The sequence below is a fragment of the Ailuropoda melanoleuca genome, chromosome 13 (genome assembly GCF_002007445.2).
Source record: "Ailuropoda melanoleuca isolate Jingjing chromosome 13, ASM200744v2, whole genome shotgun sequence".
In the NCBI taxonomy this organism is placed as follows: Eukaryota; Metazoa; Chordata; class Mammalia; order Carnivora; family Ursidae; genus Ailuropoda; species Ailuropoda melanoleuca.
The window spans coordinates 9,465,210-9,487,634 of NC_048230.1; the positions used below are offsets into that span (position 1 = coordinate 9,465,210).

Genomic DNA, 22,425 nt, shown 5'->3' on the forward strand with positions numbered 1-22,425 from the left:
ATGTCATTCCCTTCAGACCAGCAGACATCTGTAAACCTAACAACATGCAGTGTTGGCTAAGATGTAGGGAAAGATGGAACTCTGATTCATTATTGGTAGCACGATAAAATGGTGCAACGTTGTGGAGAAAATTTGGTAGTTAATAGTAAAACTGGAAATCCACATAACCTTGACCCATCAATTCCACATTCTGGTTTGTACTTTAGTAAAAAAAAAAAAAAAAGAATCAATAATGTGTACAAGGAGACAAGAACAGCCATTTTAGCACCTTTTGGAACACCAAATTTTGGAAATAGCTAAACTGTCCATCAATAATAGAAGGGGGAAATAAAATGTCCTAATATTTATTGGAAGGACTATTAGGAATAACTTTAAGAGAATAAACTAAACACACACATTGACATAGATGTGAGAAACAAAAAAAAAAATAGAGTTAAAAATCAAGTTGCAGAAGTATACATATAGAATTATACCATCTTAATCAGCTAAACACGCACACACAACAATGTTACAATTGTTCTTGGATAGGTGTGTGTAAAACAGTGTGGATGAAAAAGATTGTAAAGACACTCAGTAAACTCAGAATATAGGTTACGTCTGAGAAAAAGAGAGAAAAAGGAACAGGAGACAGAAGGCAAAAAGAACCTCAAATTTATCTACAATATTTTATTTATTGAATTTTGAAAAGGCTTGAAGTAATAATGGCAAAATGCCAACAGCTGTCAATTTGGAGCAAGGTTTAACAAAAATCTGGGGTAATGAAAGAAGTGTTTGTCATATAGCTTCGAACTTATATAAGTTTATTTTCATAACTATTATTAAACATACACCACACAAACCCAAATGGATCCCAGAATACAAGATAGCACAAGAAAACCATTAATTAATATAAAATATCATAGGAACAATTCATAGAAAGCCAAAATGGCCTCAAATATAAAAATCTGTTTGATGATAGTTACAAAGTGTTCTAGAGAAGCATTATTTTAGAATAGTAACAGGAAGGTTTATTTTTTCTTTTTACTTTGAAAATGACTTGAGACAACATCAATCTCACACGCATACATACACCTGGGCTCTGGTGGCAGAGTCACGGAAGTGGCTTGCGGTATGGGAGCCAGACAGAATGTCTGTGTGTCTGAATGAGCGTGTGCGGTTTGGAAATGGTGATGTGAGGAGTGGTCTGTGGTGAGGGGAGGTGGGGTTATGAGGGACTCTGAGAAAATTGCAATCCGCAAAGAAATGAACAACAGGTGCTGGATGGAGGAAACCCAAGTCTTTAGACCTGGCTCTGTTCCCCAGCATCATTCTATGCTATCTTGTATTTCGCAGATGAAAACTCAAGTCAGAAATGTTATTGCCTGCTCAGAATTACAAGGACTATTAGATGACCTCCTCTGATTTCTTTCTTTCCCCCACCTCAATGCTCTAATTATGGTCTCCAGCAGTTTGTTGTTCACACACATATTGAAACAGTTCATTTAATTTGGGTCTAAAAATCATCTTACATTCATGGCTGAAGCAAGAAAAGCCTATTTGTGTTGTGAAAATGAGTATGTTGATTGATGTCTAGAGAAAACACCCCAGAACACATGTGGGTGTTGCCTGCCTCTAGCAGAATGAGTATCTGTTGTTGTAGATGCTTGTGTTCCTATTACAGAGGAAATATTTTACTCTCCACCTGCTGAATTATTCGTAATTATATATTCACTTGCAATTATACATTGATCTCCAAAAGAATTTAAAGGAAGAACTTAAGAATTGAACAAGTTCACTTTCCAGTGTGTTTAATTAATGTTGGGGAACAAAATAGCCAAATGTATTTTTGACACACTTGCAAAAAAGACCTGGAAAATGCACCGAGGTCAGAGTCTCCCAGGTCAGTATGACTTAAGTGTCTCCTGAAAGTGAAACAGTGTATACATTAGGAAAAACAAGGAAACCTTTCCTACAGAGATCAGCCAGGTAACTGACAAGAATCTTAACACCCTTCCCTTCCGGCCAGTGCACTAGTTCCGCCTCCCTCCCTGTCCTATCAGAAACTTTGTTCCCCAGATCTTTGATCAGTCTGCTCTCTCACCCTCTACACTACTGTCTGCCTCAGACCTCTGCCAGATTGTCTGGGCTGGAATCCTTGATCCTGCACTCCTGGCCTCAGCTGAAAGGTGAGTCCCAGTTCTCTTCACTGTCTGTTTTAGTCATTCAGGAAAGTGTGGCTGTAACATGCCCGCGGCAGCCTCTCTTGCCTACAGTGGATATATCTGGAAGGGTCTATAATTTTTTTTCTTTTCTTTTCTTTTTTCTTTTTCTTTCTTTCTTTCCTTCTTTCCTTCCTTCCTTCCTTCCTTCCTTCCTTCCTTCCTTCCTTCCTTCCCTTCTTTTTAAGGAGGGAGTGTGAGCAGTGTCAGGGCGGTGGGGGGTGGGAAGCAGAGGGAGAGTGAGAAAGAAAAATCTTAAACGGCCTCCAAGATCAGTATAGAGGCCGAAGTGGGGCTTGATCTCACAACCCTGAGATCATGAACAGAGCCAAAATCAAGAGTTTCTTACTTAACTGACTGAGCCACCCAGGTGCCCCTGGATTTTCATCTTAGACTTTTGTGGTCCTTTCCAGTGACCATTCCAAGCTGTGGAAAAAGCATGGCTCCGGTCTCTCCAGGCAGGTCTCTCCAGGCAGTCTGTACTTACCTCAGTAATAAGATTCCTTGGAGTCGGGGTGTTGAAGAGAAAGCTCCTGGACCTCTGATCTGTTTGGGTGTCTGCAGCTTGACAACGGAAAAGAGAAGAAATGGGTAGTAAACCTGAGCCCCAAGACAAAAGTAAGTCCAGGAGGAGTGCCCAGTTTTGATTTTCTGGAAAACCAAACTGGAATATTGCCTCCTTTTTAAAGTTTCGATTTCTTGGAAAACTAGGCTAGACGTGCTCCTGTCTTTTAGGTTTCGATTTCCCAGAAAATTAAATTAGAATGTTCTTACCTCTTAATGCCTGCCTTCCCCATCTCCAGAAAAAAAGAAAATAAAGCTGTTTCCTGTTAGTAGAAATTCACCATTTAATAAGTAAGTGATAGAAAAGGTTAGTTAGTTCTGGTTTGCCTCTAAAGGAACTGTTTATCACAAGGAGACGATGCCACAGAAAAAGCCTATTTGGTTTACACACCAAACTGTTATTAAGGAGGAACCCCTGGGGAGTGGAATTGGAGAGGAAGAAGATAGAAAGGGAGAGAGGAATTATTATTTTGTAAAATAAGCCTGAGTTACTCAAGAAATGTTTCATGCTATCAAGAAAGGAATGCTAGAGCCAGGTAGGGAATTAAACAGTGCATTTCATTGACTTTCTTACTTAATTTTTGTAGTAGCTTCTATAATTCCAATAGTTGTAGTTAAACCCCGTTTGAAATTTCTGCTGGATTTCCTTTTACTGATTTGGCTGCTAACGCTGTTACAATTGTTTTGATTAAATTTCTTCTACTTACGACTTCGATCTGCAACTTCCTTCCAAAATCCATACAACTCACAGTTCCCTTGAGCTTTTGTTTGGTTTGCTTGGTTTCTTTTGGGGGTCCATCCTTAGAGATTGCAAGAATATTACAATATGGATTTAGCAATCATTTTTAACTATGATAAAAAGTGTAGTGCACTAGAGGGAACTGAGTTTAAGATGTCATGAATCAGATCATGAATTCCCAATCTTGGCTCCTTGTCAGAACCTTTCACAACACTTTTTTAAAAACGCAGATTTTAGGGGGCGCCTGGGTGGCACAGCGGTTAAGCGTCTGCCTTGNTGGGGCTCGAACCCATAACGCCGGGATCACGCCCTGAGCCGAAGGCAGACGCCTAACCGTTGTGCCACCCAGGCGCCCCTACAATTGTTTTGATTAAATTTCTTCTACTTACGACTTCGATCTGCAACTTCCTTCCATAATCCATACAACTCACAGTTCCCTTGAGCTTTTGTTTGGTTTGCTTGGTTTCTTTTGGGGGTCCATCCTTAGAGATTGCAAGAATATTACAATATGGATTTAGCAATCATTTTTAACTATGATAAAAAGTGTAGTGCACTAGAGGGAACTGAGTTTAAGATGTCATGAATCAGATCATGAATTCCCAATCTTGGCTCCTTGTCAGAACCTTTCACAACACTTTTTTAAAAACGCAGATTTTAGGGGGCACCTGGGTGGCACAGCGGTTAAGCGTCTGCCTTCGGCTCAGGGCGTGATCCCGGCGTTGTGGGATCGAGCCCCACATCAGGCTCCTCTGCTATGAGCCTGCTTCTTCCTCTCCCACTCCCCCTGCTTGGCTGTCTCCCACNCTTGGGCGCAGGGCGTGATCCCGGCGTTGTGGGATCGAGCCCCACATCAGGCTCCTCTGCTATGAGCCTGCTTCTTCCTCTCCTACTCCCCCTGCTTGTGTTCCCTCTCTCGCTGGCTGTCTCTATCTCTGTCAAATAAATAAATAAAATCTTTAAAAAAAAAAACCGCAGATTTTAGGGGCGCCTGGGTGGCACAGCGGTTAAGTGTCTGCCTTCAGNTCCCTCTCTCGCTGGCTGTCTCTGTCGAATGAATAAATAAATAAATAAATAATTTAAAAAATTAAAAAAAATAAAAAGTGATTATATGGTCAGCCAGGTTGAGGAAGTACTAGACTCCCATTTCCTATCTCTTATTATCACTGTCTGTTGGCTTACTATTCATGGTGGACTGTCCTAGCAATCACTGGTGTTATATAGATTGCCACCCAAATCCAATTTGTAACAAATCTGGCCAGCATTATCACTTCATAACATTGCCAACATGTGGCAAGCAGAGTGGGTAATTATATGAGCAGAAAAGTATTCCAATCCACAAATTAGCTGAGAGACACAGCCTTTTAAAAAATCATATTTGAAAAGTGTCCACGGAGAAAAACCCAGCGGAATCCAGGGGATGTCTTACTAGCCACTGTTCACAGAGGATTAGTGTTATGCCAAACCCCACACTAATGAGCATTTCATACCACCTCCTTATCCCTGGGAAGGAACTAAGCTTCAGAAGGGTTAAGTAACATTGTTGATAAAATAGCTTCTCCTAATTAGAGTTTGACCATATGCTAAATTCTGAGAATTTAGTAGTGGTTTAATAGTTACTGTTTTTGACACTTGGGTTTGTGCCGAGCACCCCCGCCCCAAAAAAAAGAAAAGAAAAAATCCACTTAATCTTTATAACAACCATCTGAGGATGTAATGTTATTTTTTCCATTTTATATTTTAAAAATCCGTTAACCTGCTTAGATTACATTTCGGTGCTTGAGTCCATTTGTGAACCTTGTCACATGCGACCCTGAAACCTGTACAAGGACATGCATGCCTTAAAGTTCAGCCCCACGGAGACTGTGGTCATTCCTGTGGAGCAATCTTAGTGGCTGGGTGTTTTTCCTGTCATCCAAGCACTGGCCACATGCGTTTCAACATTCAATACAAGGCTTCCCAAATGGTCTCCCAAGTACAGATGGCCAGGCACTTGCCCTAGAGCTGAGGGGGGCACAGGGGTGGGGCCCAGGGAATCGGGAATTTTCCCAATCACACCAGGTGATTCTTGTCAGGCAAATTTGGAAAGCACTGTTTAAGTACCTTTGGACAAGCAGAGTTTGGTTTTATAGACCTCCTGAGCAGTGCACCGGGCACCTGGCACTCTTCAGGGAGCACACAACCCCCCACGCCAGCTTCCCACGGGGACCTGTACTCGAAGGAAGAAGAATGCTTCCGTCCTAATTGTGTCACTCCGTGGCGGAGTTCCCTCAAACGCCTGCACTTCACCCCCACCCCAGTATCTTGGGGAGTTTGCTGAAGAGCCTTAGCATTTTATACTGGTCCGTCATCATCTTCCTCTCTGCGGACGGAGGTTCAGGTGGGCGGGGCCGAGACACCCACAGGGACATCGGAGGGTCTCTGGGGCGCTGAGAGTCTCCCCTTCCTCGGCGACAACGTGGAAAATGTCTCACTTGCTGTGTGGGAGACGGCAGAGTGAGGAGGGTGTGCGGAGCAATCAAGCCAAACAGGATGCAAAGTGGAATGTGCACTGCGATTACAACTTTGCTACAATGTATCTGCCGACCACTGACACTGGAAATGAATAAGCAGAAATGAGAACAGCTGCGCGACACGGTGGCAGGAATGGGGATGAGTTTTCTTTTGTCCCTCTCTACTTTGAATCTTTCTGTAATGTCGCTATACAGACCTAGTAATGAAAGGTATAGTTTTGAAGTTTCTTAGTGTGGAAGATGCTTTTCTCTAAACATGAACGTTATGTAAGTCATTTTAGGTATCATATTGATTTTGTAGAAAAATTTTAGAAGAATCACTCCGTTGCTTAATAACACAAATATTCTAAATATACCGAAGTCTAATCTCAGTATCAAATCAAATAAATTCCTGTCAATATGGAGACTCATGCCTTTGGTTTTGATGTACAGGAAAGCAGAAGGGCATAGACTAAAATAGACTTTGGAGTCAGGCAGACATGGGTTCAGATCTTGGGTTCAGAACTGCTAGGTCTGTGATCTTGGGCAAGATATTTACCTTTAAGTCACAGCTTCCTCGGCTAAATTAAATCTAATCAGGGCCAAAATGTATCAAGAGCTTTCCATTTATACACATTTATATACATTTATATAAATGTATTATTTATTTCAATCCTCATCTTTATCTAAGGCACAGGTCTGAATTTCGTCTTTGTTTTACAGATGGGAAAGTGGAGTCTTAAAGGGGAAAATTAACTTGCCTGAGGTCCCCTAGCAAATTTAGATTTGGGACGCAAAGCCAGGGTCAGGCTGACCCTTAGGACTCGTGTCCTGAACACCACCTTATCCTACTTTACCCGGGGCTGCTATATATAATTCAACAGTGGCTGGGAGGATAAAAGATATAATTTTAAAACATTTTGCACAGTGTCTGACACATAGTACTTATTATAGGTTCGCTATAATCTGATACATTTGAGGATACAGGAATGGAGCTGTAGAGGTATTTTGATGGACTAGCCATTGACTGATACTGTGTATTTGTCATATCAAGCTGTTTTGCAAGCAAGATCCTGGATCCCTCACTGTCCTGCCCTGCCCTGCCCAACACAGGCTTCTCCCAAGCTGTATAATTGGGCCAAGAAAATTGCCTTCCCTGATTAAAGCAGGGGTGAAGATGGATTTTAAATATTTTATTTATTTATTTTTAGAGAGAGAAGAGAGAACACGAGACAGCTGGGCTTGGGGGCAGAAGGAGAATCTTAAGCAGGATCCATGCCCACCTCGGAGCCCAGTCCTGCGACCCTGAGATCATGACATGAGCCAAAATCAAGAGTCAGACACTTAACTGGCTGAGCCATCCAGGAGCCCCTGAAGGTGGATTTTATTTTATTTTTTTAAAGATTTATTTATTTATTTGACAGAGAGAGAGAGGGAACACGTGCACAGGCAGGGGGAGTGGCAGGCAGAGGGAGAAGGAGCCTCCCCGAAGAGCAGGGAGCCCGACATGGGGCTCAACGTGGGGCTCGATGTGGGGCTCGATCCGGGGACCCTGGGATCATAACCTGAGCCAAAGGCAGACGCTTAACTGACTGAGCCATCCAGGTGCCCCCAAGTAAAGATGGTTTTTAAATGCAAATAGCCTGAGATAATTCTGAAGCTGTAAACAAGAAGAGAAAGCACATAGTAGTTATGTCCTAATTCCTCATTCTTCACTTCCATTTTAGGTGGAGATGAAAGAAGGAACAAAATTAAAAACTTATTTCTGTGAAGCTTATTTATTGAAAATTTATTTCAAAATCACGTTGCCTCTGTCAACTGAAGATCTTGATGAGGCAGCTCAAGGCTCCTCTTCCCTTTATGGGGGAGGTAGATTCAGAGGGAAAACATTGTCCCTGGAACTTTTGAAATGCCCATTTCATTTGATCACCAACAAGATCTACTCTTATAGATAGATAGACAGATAGATAGATAGATAGATAGATAGATAGATAGATAGATGGGGGTATAAATATATTCTAAGGGGTTTTAAAGGAAGAAGGAAGGTGGAGAGTTTGCATTCTGAATCACTTCCAATGTCCCAGTAGGAGAAGTCAAGATACAGCAGCAGTTCCTGTTAGGAGTGCCTGACCTTGGACACGTCAGGAATATGACCTGAATCTAATCCTGAGCTTTATAGAAGAAGAAATTCAGATTTTTCTAGAATGGTCAGGAGTCTCTGGGAGAAGTGACAGATGTTAAATACAGGAAACAGTATAGACTAGTCAGCTATTTCCCTTGCGTTGGAGGCCAATGCTTTCTGGAGATGAGAGCTTGATAGAGAATCCTGATAACGAACGTGAGTATATTTTTGCCTCTGGATAGTATTTTCAGAGTATTTATACGTCCTCAAAGTTAAGACCACCATATCGAAGAGTCCACTTATTCACGCAGCTTGGGCACTTACCAGACGTGCACCTTTGAGAAAGTTAAATTCTCTGTGCCTCAGTTTTATCATCTCTAAAATGGAGACAATATGTATCTATCCTGCAGAGATGTGCGAATGTAGGCAAAGCATTAGCAACCAGCATTAGTAGCTGGTTGTAGTAATAGCTCGATAAATAGTAACATACAGTTATCTTAAATTTTGTCCTTATTTCAAATTGAAGCTTCTCGAAAACAATTTAATGTCCAGTCTCCCCAAAACTTTGGGGGAACTGGGGCAGCTTGCCTTCTTAGGAAATCTAGTTTACTTCTCCGCTTCCTCCTCTTTCCCGCAATGGGGCTTTTCATGCTAAAGATTCTCTTCAGAAAAAAGTCCCATTGATGGTCAGAGACATCCTGTCTCGCCTTTTCTTTGAGATCGTACTCTACATCGGTTTCAAGTGACCAGAATATTTTTTCCATATAATGTTAAAGTTATACAATGTTCCCATCTGTAATTTTCCAAGTTAAGATCTTCCTTTTGGGTCCTGGACTAGGGTGATGAGCCGTGGTTTTCTTCTCCATGCACCTGTTTCTGAGTCACCAGTGTCTCAGTCATCAAATCTGATGTCAGCATCTTGTTTTCTTGTTTAAGGCAACACATCGGCATCCTTGGGGCTTTTCCTATCCACTTCCCATCAGAACCCTACATAAATGAGGTGAATCTTTGATCTAGGCCACCTTCTTGATCCGGAAATCTCATCTCTGGGGATTTACAAATATACCAAAGAAAGAAAAGACTGTATGCCTATGTGCCTGGCTTAATTTTAATAGTGTAAAATTATTATAGTCTGCTGGAATATTATGCTGCAAAAACCTTGAAATCTCAGACGGAGATCATAAGCACATATTTCTCACATATGCATTTGTAGGTCAGCTGGGTTTCAGTTAACCTAGTCGGGATCAGTTGAACCTGGCTCCAGGCACTGAGCTGAGCGCAAGCCCACTTCACATCTGTCACTCATCAGTGACCGGTGGGCTGCCCGAGACCTAGTCTTTGCATGACCAGAGCAGAAGCCCAAGAGAACAAGCCTACTACTGAAATGGTAACGCCTCTGTGCACATCACAATGATTGATATTTCTTTGGCCAGATAGCCCACATCAAGAGGGCGGGAAATATCCTCTTGCTCTAATGTTAGGAGCTATAAAGAGTGTAGCAGGGAGAGTGATGAAGGATTGGGAACAATAATGCAATCTACAACAACGCTTCACAAAAAGGTTCAATGGAGAAAATGCACACAGGATATAAAATTGACTGTACAACTTGATCATAATATACTATTTTTGTATATCAACAAGGACTGGAAGTAAATAAGCAAAAATGGGGAAAAAAGTATGCTTGGATAACAAGATGATAAGAACTTTTTATTTTGTCTTTGTCCATTTCTCAAACCTACATAATGGAATTATATCACCCTTCTTTTTTAAAGTAAGTTTTAGATGCTTATAAGAGGTACGTTATTTTATCAAACAAATTGTTTTATGCAGTGTATATAAGAGTCTGTGGAAAAGTTTGGATTTCTAAGTCAATTACTCTTAGTCCCCACCAGTTCCAAATCCCAAACTCAAATCTAATGAACTTCCAGCAACATGGACCTTTAATTTTGCCTCTTGCCTAAAAACAGTTTAAATTCCTTCGTTCTTTTATTTCATTCTTTCAGTGTTGATTATTCTCCACACTGCCCTCTTTGAAGGCTCCAGAATTAGATAGCCATTTCAGTGAATAGAGGTATTGTCCCTAGCAGATCTGATTTTCTGAAAGCAGCAAGTCCATTCAACAAATGATTACTGAGCACCTGCCATGTTTGAGGCACTGCACTAGTGGCATTTGGGGCAATAAAGACGTGTAAGTGACCATCCTTACTCTCAAGGAGCTCACAGTCTGATGGGAAGAGAAATGTGTGTATACATCTATTTGAGGACAGAAAGAACAGACTTGGGTTCAATAGTTCTCAACCTGGTGGTATATTAGAATCATCGGGGTGACTTTTAATAAATGCAGATGCTCAAGCCCAGGCCTGGAGATGCTTATTTAATTGGTTGAGTGTTTGGCCTGATCACTGGGTTGTTTTTTTGTTTAAGTAGGCTCCACGTCCAGGGTGGAGCCCAACGTGGGGCTTGAACTCATGACCCCGAGATCAAGACCTGAGCTGAAATCAAGACTCAGGCACTCAACTGACTGCACCATTTGCACCACCCACATACCCCGGGTCACAGGTATTTTTTAAAGCCCCTGTGCCCCCCCGGCAGATGTTTTAATGAGTAGCCAGGGTTGAGAACCACTGAGTTAGGCTTTCTACTTTAAGCCAGACTGAGCTGCTGGAGTAGACTAAGAACTGATGATTCTCCAATTTAATATATAAAACAATTCTTTTAAAAACAAATGATTTTATCAAAGTATATAATATATACATATTGTTTTAAAAAGTGGGACGGTACTGAGGCTTATGACTAAAATATAGCAGTTCCCTGTTTTTCCTCTTCCCCTAATCCCTCTCCACTTTTGGCTCTTTAAATTATTTTTCGAGAATTCACACATCTCCCATTATCCAAATGTTCATGCATTGGAATCTTTTGCTTCATCAGAAGCTAATTAATTGTTTAACTTTATTTCTCCCACCCAAAGTACCCCCAAAACCCCAAGGAAAGGTAAAAAGGAGGAAATGTCAAGTAACTGAAGCAGCAAGAGGCAGGGGAGAAGTTCTGTTCAATCCATTCGCCAAGACTTAGCTGACCATTAGGTTCAGACTGACCCATCTGGTGGCCTGAGCAATTTAGAAAGGCCACGGTGAATGCTTTTCCAAGCCCTGTCTGTTTTCCCACCTCCCGGAAAGCTGATGGTTTTTATCTGAAATTATAGGCAGAGGACTATTTTCACACGTTCTTTTGCATTCCTGCCTCCCCAGCATCAGTAAGTTTGTCCTAAGCCTTTCCAGAAATTAAAAACAATCTGGGGATGTCACACACTCTGTTCTCTATTTGAGGAGAACCTCTGCTCCCTGAAAGATGGACCGGACTAGGAAAACCAGAGGCAGGGACCAATCATAGCAAACTGACCAATCATCAGTTTGCTATGACTGTACAGGGAGGAGGTGAAGTGGAAGGGGAAGAGGACAGTGACAGCACATAAAAGGGAAGGGTCACTCCTGAGAAACATTTCTGTGGCTCCGCACCATACTTACTGTTTCTTGATTTCCTCACTGATAACACGTGAGAAGGAGTTGCTGCCACCTGCCTGGGAGAAGGGACTCTGCTCTTTCTGGCCGCCTGCATTGTTAAAATGATTTTCAGAAAGCTGCCCTCTTTTCATAGAGCAGGTAGAGGTGTTTAATGGCTCGTGTGGCAAAGCAGAGCTTATGAGCTTCTTCTGACAGGGTGCATTCTGGACTAAGCCCAAATACAATATTTCTCTCCAGGCCCGAAAACTGCTGGATACTGTCTAAAATGATGTGACTGCCCCAAACACCGGAGGCCTGGCTGAACACAACCTTTGTTGCTCCATGGGTTTCACATAATTCCATTGCTTTTAGCAGTGCAAGCTCGTAGCGTCCTCTGTCCTCCCCTTTCCTGCACAGAATTGCAATGTCTTTGGGCTGATAGCCACATTGGAACAAGTCATGACACCTTTCTGCCACCCGTTTCACAACCTGTTCCATGGTCAGGTTAGTCTCCGTCTCACACACCCCAGGCAGAGCCTGGGCACGCACTGCCTCCTCGTAGGCAGCTTCCCTGAACAGTGACAGTGTGTCTGGGGACATGCTGGGGGGCGGGTTGCCTTTGATCCTCTTCATTTCTTCTTTCATGACCATGGCTATTTCTCGAGCACAGTGGATCCCGCTGGTGATTGTTTTTCGAGGAAACTGAGCAGATGGAGGGGGAAGGCCATTAATATCTGCATGACGGACTTGGAAAGGGTCCAGAAAAATCCAGAGAATCCCACGATGAAGGTTTTCACTTCCAGCTCCCCTCACCTTTGGGTGGGTGATGCTCCTGGCCTTCAAGTACCAGTCTCCATATTTGCTGCAGAAATTCTCAGTCTCATCCATCACTATGTGCTTAATCTTTAGGAACTCCCCTTGTAAGAAGGTCTTCCGGGTCACAGCTTGGCAGGTGGTTTGTTGGCTGTGAGGATGCAAGAGAGAATAAGGTTTCAGGCAGATAAACAAAGGCAACACCATGTATTCATTACTCTGTGGATTGGATTCAGAGGCTAGTTCTCATCTAGAGGCTGACTCACAGATTCAGTGGTATCCTGAACACGACAAAACTGCTCTACTCACAAGTGACCTCGCAGACAGAATAATACATAATTGCAAACCCTACTCTTTGGGGTTATCTAACTAAATCTGCGTGCGAAACTTTTAAAAATGAACCCAGGTAGGAGATTTTATTTCTATTACTAGTCTGTTTCTGTTGCTTGGCAATCTCTGAAGATAAGCTCATTACATGTAAAGGAAATCTTGAAAGTAATTTGTGCCTGTTACTACCATTATTTAACTTTCTGTCCTTTTTAGAGATGGAGAACAGGTCCTTAGAGACATAATTTTATGTGCAAAAGAGGTATGAGCTAGTACAAATTCCTCTAAAGCAAGCCCTATTTCCCCCACTTACTTGTAATACAAAATCAAAGCCTCTCTAGATTTCGGTAAGGAAAACATCAGGAGATTGCTGAGTTCTGTGACACGTCAAGTAAGGTAACAAATCTATAGGGCTATGCCTCTCTACTAACACTAAATGTATATATTCCTAGCATATAAGTGGTGACCAAAAAGGATTTATTGAATAAATAAGTAAACCAAATCAAAAATTAAAATGAATTTGCCCTCATTTGTTGGATTGTATAACAACCAATTTCTTTTACTAAGTTGAAAGGTGAAGATTTAAATCAGAGGCAGATTTGCATGTTTTCTGAAATTGTTGGTTCAGAAGAAGTCAAACAAATGAAAATATTTTATAATATAAACAAAATCAAACGATATTTAAATTCAAGTTCCTGTTAGGTATCACGTCTAATGAACTGAAATACTCTATGACTTTAGAGCATTAGTTATCAAGCAAAAAGTATATATAAAGCGATATAAATTGATTTCTTCTTTTCTTAAAGTTAAGGCCAGAGATTGTAGGGGGGGAAATGTTTCTAGCTAGAGAAAGGTAAAGCAATGTATAGTTGGCTAATTTGTAATGATTTGTTTAAGCCTGAGCATTGCAAAGTATCCATTTGTACTATGGACTCTGAGAAACAAACTGAGGGCTTCAGAGGGGAGGGGGGTGGGGAATGGGATAGACTGGTGATGGGTGGTAAGGAGGGCATGTATTGCATGGTGCAGTGGGTGTTATACGCAACTAATGGAGCATCGAACTTTACATCGGAAACCGGGGATGTACTGTATGGTGACTAACATAATATAATAAAAAAATCATTAAAAAAAAAAAAGTATCCGTTTGTAGCTCAACTACCAGAGCATTTGGAAATGTGTATACAGTTTGGGCTCTCACGGTTATGCAGCTAAGGCACTGCAAAGTCTTAAAACTAAAAACACAAATTAAACTTTTGTTGCTACTGTGGAAAGGACTGACTAAAAATGTTTATTGTGTTGAGTTAGTAGGACTCTTACCTCACATAATCCTTTAGGGAGTCACTTTCACAAACATAAAGGATCTCTTTGGGTTTGCACTGGAACAAATCCTTAATTTTCTCCATGATCTTTATGGCCAGGGCTGTCTTCCTGGTTCCTGGAAAGCAGTGGATGAACAATTCTCGTGTCTCCTGGAGGCTCTCTGAAAGCAACTCACACTGCTCCTCTATGAGCAAGCTGAAAAATTCACAGCCCAGCTGGTCACTCAGAAGAGATCTAGAATACAGTGAGACGACGATAAGGGCCTGCAACAAGTCTTCCATCTCCTCCTTGGTGGTAAGCCTGTAGCACTGGGGGTAGTGTATGAGGATCTCACCAGGGCTATGCTGTATGCTGGGCAGGTACATCGGCCTCGGAATAACACACACTTTCCCTGTGTAACCACCAACAGTTCCCAGTTTCTGCTTTAGCTGATGAGCAGTATTTCGGGCATACTCAAGCCCTCCATCCCAACTGGGGTTTACCAAGATTGTATAGAGTACCAGGGGACTGTTTCCCGCTATTAGGAGAGCATCACAGAGGACATCCTGCTCTTTCCTTAAGCCAACATCACTAGCCCAGCTTCTAGAAAATATCACAATCCCCTGAGAACAAGGATATATCTGTGTCTTCATTAATTCCTTGAGTCCTTTATGATCTGAGAAGAGCTTCTTACAGAGGGATTCTGGTTTAAACTGTATCTCTTCCCGCGTCACTGAAAATGCAAGAAATAGAAGTTACTAACTAAAATTTACAAAAGCATATTGTAAGTATTCCTGCAACATCACAGGAAGAAATTAATCTAGCCATGGAACTATGAGTTTCCTTGGGTGCGAAGAAAGCACCTCCTCTTTTTGTTTTTTTGGGTTTTTTTTAATGTAGTCCTAATAATTTGTTTTTGCTTTTGTTTCCCTTGCCTCAGGAGACCTATCTAGAAAGAGCCAGTAATCACAAAACTGGGTATTTACCTGAATACAAAAACGCTAATAGGAAGGAATATAGGCACCCCTATGTTTATTGCAGCATGACTTACAAGAGCCAAACTGTGGAAACAGCCCAAGTGTCCATCGATAGATGAATGGATAAAGAAGAGGTGGTATATACATACAATGGAATATTATTCAGCCATAAAAAAGAATGCAACCTTGCCATTTGCAATGACATGGGTGCATCTAGAGGGTATAATGCTAAGTGAGATAAGTCAATCCGAGAAAGACAAATACCATATGATTTCACTCACATGTGGAGTTTAAGAAACAAAACAAATGAACAAAGGGGGGGAAGACACAAACCAAAAAATGGACTCTTAACTATAGAGAACAATCAGATGGTTATCAGAGAGGAGGCGGGTGGGGGGGGTGGGGGATGGATAAATCAGGTGAAAGGGATTAAGAGGACACTTATCTTGATGAGCACTGAGTAATATACAGAACTGCTGAATTACTGTATTGTACACCTGAAACTAATGTAACATTGTATGTTAACTACACTGGAATTAAAATTAAAAACTATTTTTTTAAATTTTTTTTAAAGATTTTATTTATTTATTCGACAGAGATAGAGACAGCCAGCGAGAGAGGGAACACAAGCAGGGAGAAGTGGGAGAGGAAGAAGCAGGCTCATAGCGGAGGAGCCTGATGTGGGGCTCGATCCCACAACGCCGGGATCACGCCCTGAGATGAAGGCAGACGCTTAACCGCTGTGCCACCCAGGTGCCCCTAAAAACTATTTTTTAAAAGAAAGCACCCCCTCTTCACAGGCCAGGACTCTGAAGTTCCTCCCATTTCTGACAGCTCTTGTACAGGGGAAGGCAACAGGGAGGAGTCTTCACAGAAGAGCCTGTTGGCATCCCCTCCTTAGCCGGAAGTGGCCCACTCTGCTAGGAAGGTATTCTTTCCTGCTAAGGGTTTTTCTGTGTGTGTGTGTGTGTGTGTGTGTGTGTGTACCTGATGCTTTAGGGAAGTAAGAACTCGCCTTCAGAACAGTGATTCTTAACCTGTGGCAATTTTGCCCCCTGGGGGACATTTGGCAATGGCAATGTCTGGAATATTTTTTTGTCAGAGCTGGAGAGGTGCTACGGGCATCTATAATGGGTAGAGGGTAGGGATACTGCTAAACAACTGACAGTTCACGGGGCAGCCCCTCTCAACAAAGAATTACCCAGCTCGAATGTCAGTAGTGCCCAAATTGAGAAGCCCTGCTTTCGGAAGGGTCCGGGTGACCCCATGGCTCCACTCCTTCTCGTTGGAAAGCCAGGGGGGCAGTTCTCTTGTGGTATAGCCTTAAGGAATTTAAATTCTCTCAAATTTGGAGACCAAAAGACATATGTGATTAGAAACCCCAAGCACACAAAAATGCACTGTGGATACAACAACCGAGAAGCAAGGGTCATCATATTTATTATTTAAGGACCATTGTGTCTGCTAAATCCTACATTTGACCTCCTCTAAGGAGAAAGCCTTGGACTGATTGCTACCAAATTCCTCCCAACTTAGTTTTTTTTTGTGATTTTGTTTTTGTTTTTTTGTCAACTCTATGCCCAGCGTAGGGCTCAAACTCACAACCCCGAGATCCCGTCACACGCTGTACTGACACAGCCAGTCAGGTGCCCTCCCCAACTTAATTTTAGAAAACAGTCCTTTCAGCTGAAATCAAGAAGGAATACCTGGAAACAGACGTTGTTGTAGAGGCCCCTTCAATTCCAGGACTTTCATGGGAGATGATGGGCTTCCCAGCACTGATGGAGCTGGCGCACGCAGGGGAAAGCTGGCGTTGGTGGTCAGACTGGAAGTTGCTAAACAAATACATGGCAAGTTGTTTCAGACGAAAAAATTCGTTTGGTTTTTTTTTTTTTTTAAGAGGGGGAGAAAGGGGGGGGGGAGAGAGAATCTTAAGCAGGCTCCAAGCCCAGCACCGAAGCCCAACATGGGGCTCGACCTCACGACCCTGAGATCATGACCTGAGCCTAAATCAAGAGTCAGACGCTTAACCGACTCCACACAGGCGCCCCAGAAAACTCCTTCTATTGCTTTTACTACTGTTAACATGTGATGTGCTTCGTGCCTGAGCCACTCTCACACTTTCTATGCCTCAAACAGTTCATATATGTTAGGAGAGGAAGCTTAGGGACTCCAGCGGGGTCACCCATCTTCTAAGTCACTGTGTGACTCATCTTGGGCCAGTCATTTTTCCTCTCTCCCATGCAAAAGTGAGTTAGTGACCCCTACATTTCCTTCTAACTCTGATATTCTGATTCCGGATCATCCCTAAGAGGAAAGACTTAGAGTGGGGGGAATCAGAAAAAGTTAAGCACAGTATTTTTTTAATATTGTTATTGTTTGTTTAAGCCCCCCATTCAAGGTTTAGATGGAACAGAAAGTGGCAGGATCTCTAGTTCAGGGTGTGTGTATATGAGAAAAGTAAACTCCAATTTAGGGCAGGAGAAGGATCCAGCAAAATCACTCAAGTTTTGATCACAGCTTTTTTTATCAAATTTGAAACATACTGACGGTGAGGGCAAACTGATAAGCTCTGTTCAGCCTGGAAGTCCTTTACGGATTGATTAGAAATCACCAGGGCTGATTCAGAGCCGAACTGTAAGGCAAGTGAAACCTCGAGGAGTCGACCTCCCCCACCCTCACCCCTGCCCAGCATCTTGCATCGTTTTTTTCCCCCACTTGGTGGTGCCCCAAGCCCGCTGGTTAAAGGTGTTAGCTCCTAATGTTATAGGAACCATTCAAGTTTGTCAACAAGCTTCCCTTGAAAGAATTAGCGGAGTCATCCTTAAACAGTGTTTCTCTCAAATACCATCTTTAGAGTGACACTGTTGGTGCACGCTTTTGACTAGGGATATCAGCCTGCAAAATTCTTCAAACAGGCAGCTACCGAGCCTAAAAGGGAACTTTCACTAATTCACGGCTGATGGGATAACTTTCTCAAAACGGACTAACATCCAAGCATTTCTTGACCTCAGAGAGTTCATATTCTGAGTCTTTGGAACTGAAAATATATATATATTTTAAGATTTTATTTTAATGTAATCTCTACACCCAACGTGGGGCTCGAACTCGCGACCCCGAGATTAAGTATTGCATGCTCCACCGACGGAGCCAGCCAGGCACCCTGGAACTGAAAATATATTTTTTAAAAACCCTATCATGGGAGAATATTTGTAAGCAAAATAGCTTTCTTCACTTCAACTAAAATACCTGACGGAACAGCCACAGAGGACACAGAAGGGGCTCCTCCCTGCGAACGGGATTACGACTTCCCTTCTGTTTTGGTTTTTTTTTTTTTTTAAAGATTTTATTTATTTATTTGACAGAGAAGACAGCCAGCGAGAGAGGGAACACAAGCAGGGGGCGTGGGAGAGGAAAAAGCAGGCTCCCAGCGCCCAATGCAGGGCTCGATCCCAGGACCCTGGGATCACACCCTGAGCCGAAGGCAGACACCTAACAACCAAGCCATCCAGGTGCCCTGACTTCCCTTCTGTTTTACCTGACTGAACACCCAGCATCATGGCCACCCAGTGCTCCACCGTCAGCCTTGTGATAGAATTGTCCCTCATGATCCAGGAATCCGGGGTCTCTGAGAATAGGACACAGCAGAAGGGCTCTACTTGAACCGCACAGACGTAGCCGTAAAGGACATCTTTCTGGTACACATTCAAGATTTTGGTAGTGAAATGCACCTGCGGCTTCTCACAGCAGAAGTGGAATGTTGGCAACTTTTCTATACAGTTTTCTATCTCTTTTTTTAGTAAGTCAGGGTTCACTTTTTCTTTTTTACATCCAAACACTTCTTTGGTCTTATCATCTACACCAAAAATGAGGTATCCCCCGAGGGTGTTGGCAAACGCAGAAACATAATGAGGCAGCATTTCTTTAATCCGGGGGACAATCTTTTTGGTGGTGAACCTTTTAAACTCAACATGGGTTGACTCGGTAAAATTGAGTTTCTCCTTATACATGAGCTTGTCCTTTTGAAACAACTCTGAGGCAGACATCCTCATGTCTTCTTCTTCCTGAATGTCTCTGTCGGGAACTTTCTGAGAACTCAGCTCCTTCACCCCCGATCTCCCTCTTTGGGCTCTAGACTGCTTCTCTCGGAGAAGCTCTAGGGCACTGCAGGCATTCAGGTTGACCGTGGAGGTCACAGCTCTCTGGTAGAGATTGGAGCGCAAGCTGCAAATTCGGAGGGGAAGGCTGAAAACATCTGGGCTCCAGGACTTCACAAAAATCAGGAGGGTGTGCCCCTGCTGTATGTAGTCAAGGTATTTCTGTGAACCGGAAGGAAGGAGCTTTTGGAAAGAAGTTTCCAGATCCTGTCCCAGCCCGTGGCATCGGTAACTGTAGGTTTTATCATCAGTCTCTGCTTTGATCACACCCCCTCCAGAGTTTAACAGGGCACACGTGGCCTGGATGATTTTCTTATTCTCGGCTTTTTTCAGAGAGTGATTGGTCATCTTCTTCCTGTTCTCTTCTCCAAAAGTCACCCTGCCCACGTGTACAACTGTCTCGGGGTAGAGCATTTCCATGTCGGTCTGGAGGCCGGCCATCCCAGCAGCCCCTCTATGCTCCAAATGGTAACAGAAGGAGGTTTCAGTAAATAACCTGGACAGAAACGTGGTTTCTACATTAACAAGAATCCCAGAGATTACAATATTTTCTTTGAAGTCATAAATTATTGGAGATACATTTTAATATTGGAAAAAATCTTTGATAGTACCCTTCTCTAACAACTTCGCCAAGATCCCAAGCCTTTCCAGCATGAAGAGGCATGGATGAAGATGAATGCTTACTATTTTGCCATCATGGAAAAATTACATTGCTGAAGTTTTTAGTCATTTTTTATTTAAAACCAGGAAGCGGCAACAGTGAGCCCAGATCTAAAGGGCCTGAGTTGGCATGGGAGCCAAAGCAAGTTATTCGAGAATATGCAGAAACAGGGCTTGAAACCAGAAGATGCTCCTATTTATAATTCAAAGGGGAAAGGAAGGAGGCAATAGAGAACTAAGGGAGGATAGTCCTGGGGTATATGTGATGGAGAAGATCTTGTTATAAAAATAAACATAAAACTTGGTATTCTTTATGCCCTATTTTATACATTTAAAAAATTTTACTCCTGAAAGAATGTCTATTGATACCAAATGCAGAAATCAGTGTGGCTCCTCAAAGCTGCTTCTAAAAATACAACTCTTCAATGCATTTCTTCACACACAGTGCTAGGTAGGGGCAAGAGTTTTCTTTCCCTCCTCAATAGTTCTGCCCTGTGCCGTGCGAACCTCTAAGGCTTGGAAGATAACTGAGCCTTTGGGACATAGTCAATAAACTGTGGTCAACCTCCTTTTTGCTTCAAAGACCAGAGAACAGCCACCCAAATTGAAATCCGGGCTCTGCAGCAAATGTTTCAGCTTTTGTTAACTGCAAAACAAAATATTTACTAACCCAAATCAAAATTCTTCCTCCAGGAGAAGAGAGCCATTTCTTCTGTACGATCTTCGCCAAGCAGAGGCCATGTGGGTGTTGTTTACACCCACCAAGGGGAAGAAAAACAGGCATCCCGCAGGATGGCTGCCCTCCTCTGCCATCAGTTTGCTATTGGTTGCCTTCTCACTTCCTCCAGGCAAACCAGAATCAACCTGATGAATTGTTTTTTCATACAGAAGCATCTTCTCTAGGTAAATGTAAAAGTATGGCTCTTTGAGAAATTTCTGATAACATTCTATTCATATAATAGAGTCACAGAAGTGTTGGAAGGAACTTTAAAGATCTTCTGTCCTAACCATTTACCTGATTCTCTTTTTAAGAATTATTTAAAGTAATTTCTATACCCAACATGGGACTCGAACTCACGACCCCAAGATCAAGAGTCACACACACACTCCTCCAACTGAGCCAGCCAGGCGCCCCCATTTGTCTGATTCTTTTTTTTTTTAAGATTTTATTTATTTATTTGACAGAGAGACAGCCAGCGAGAGAGGGAACACAAGCAGGGGGAGTGGGGGAGGAAGAAGCAGGCTCCTAGCGGAGGAGCCTGATGTGGGGCTCGATCCCATAACGCCGGGACCACGCCCTGAGCCGAAGGCAGACGCTTAACCGCTGTGCCACCCAGGCGCCCCCCATTTGTCTGATTCTTAAGTCCTCTCTATAATTTTCCCAACTCCCAACAAACTGCTTTCCAGGAACTGCTTGAACACCTCCAGCAACCAGTAACTCACTACCTTTCAAATTAGACCCTCCTATTTTCTCACAGCTGTGTTAGAAATGGCTTCCTGATTTTTCAATGGTAATTTGTCTCCCTATAATTTCAACCAGCTGGGACCCACAGCACAAACCTAATTGTTTTTGAACTAGCAGAACTATACCCTCTGGACTGCCAAGTCTCACTGATGTTACTTGGATGCTGGTAACGACTATGATAGATACAAAGTTTTCTGAGATTCTAGCTCCGTATGAAATCCTCTCTACACTTCCCCAAATTCCTCACTCCCTGTCCTTTACCAGTTTACAAGTTAGCTACTCTTCGACTAAGTCCTTGGTGTTCTCCGACATGAATTACCCCTAAGATGAGATGGATGAGATTTAAAAAAAAAAAAAATTCCTTTTTTACCTGATACTCTTGCTTTTCCTCTTGCTTTCAGTTCCCCATCTGGCTCTGGTCTGAATATTTGCCTTCTGTCACAGCTCCTGCTGCCCTTTGATATCAGCCTGGGAGGAGCAGAAACTCCGCCAGACTCCCCTAGTCTTCATAACACTGACCCACTGAGGAAGGCTGATAAGGAATCCAGAAAAGCCTATGACAGGGCAGATTAGTAAGCCAGGCTCTGACCTCTGGGAGTGAATGAAGTGGTAATGGACACATTTGGGGGGTTTTTGAGTGAGGGGCCAAAGCTAAACTTCCCACCTTTGAAGAAAGGAGTGTCATGTCCACATATCCGCATACAGGCATCTCCTGCCCTAGGTAACGTCATTTCGTAGGTCAACGTTTATTTTAAATGAGGCTCCCCTGTACATATCCATTATGAGAATTGCCAGCCTATTCCATTGCCCTCCACATCATTTGTTCTATCCTATTTACCTTTATTTTCTTTTTCCTGCTCTTCCTTTTTTGTTGGACATAAGACCCAGCCCAGAAAAATGCTCTTTGGGGAGGGGCTGGCTATTCCTGTGTGAGAGGATTACACATGATTTTTTATCGAATTTCTTTTCTTTTCCTTCCCTTTTTGTTTCTCTTAACTGGGTTTTTTTTTTTTTTGGTCTTTCCTAAATGTCTACACTGAACATCAATTGCTTTTATAATTAAAACAACCCAATTAAATGAAAAAATAAACAGATGAGAGAGTTATCTCCTTTGG

The 22,425-nt window shown here is 42.5% G+C and overlaps 1 protein-coding gene across 5 annotated transcripts; it reads right to left on the reverse strand.

Annotated features, from left to right (window-relative positions):
- Nucleotides 1-679: 679 nt before the first annotated feature.
- On the reverse strand, nt 680-21,810 carry SLFN14 (schlafen family member 14). Of its 5 annotated transcripts, XR_858321.3 has the most exons (7): nt 21,681-21,810; nt 18,567-19,681; nt 16,735-16,863; nt 14,070-14,784; nt 11,637-12,576; nt 2,686-2,762; nt 688-1,901 (listed from the first exon to the last, which is right to left on the reverse strand). XR_858321.3 is itself a non-coding variant. In XM_011230329.3 (6 exons), exons 2-6 carry the CDS (start codon nt 19,624-19,626, stop codon nt 11,742-11,744), a joined length of 2,628 nt encoding a protein of 875 aa, XP_011228631.2. In that variant the 5' UTR covers nt 19,627-19,681; nt 21,681-21,810; the 3' UTR covers nt 7,710-11,741. The 5 variants fall into 5 exon arrangements, 3 of the variants coding, with proteins under 3 accessions (XP_011228631.2, XP_011228629.2, XP_011228630.2); XR_004619562.1 differs by having other exon boundaries at nt 680-2,762; XM_011230329.3 differs by lacking the exons at nt 688-1,901; nt 2,686-2,762 and having other exon boundaries at nt 7,710-12,314; nt 12,426-12,576.
- Between the last annotated feature and the right edge of the window lie 615 nt (nt 21,811-22,425).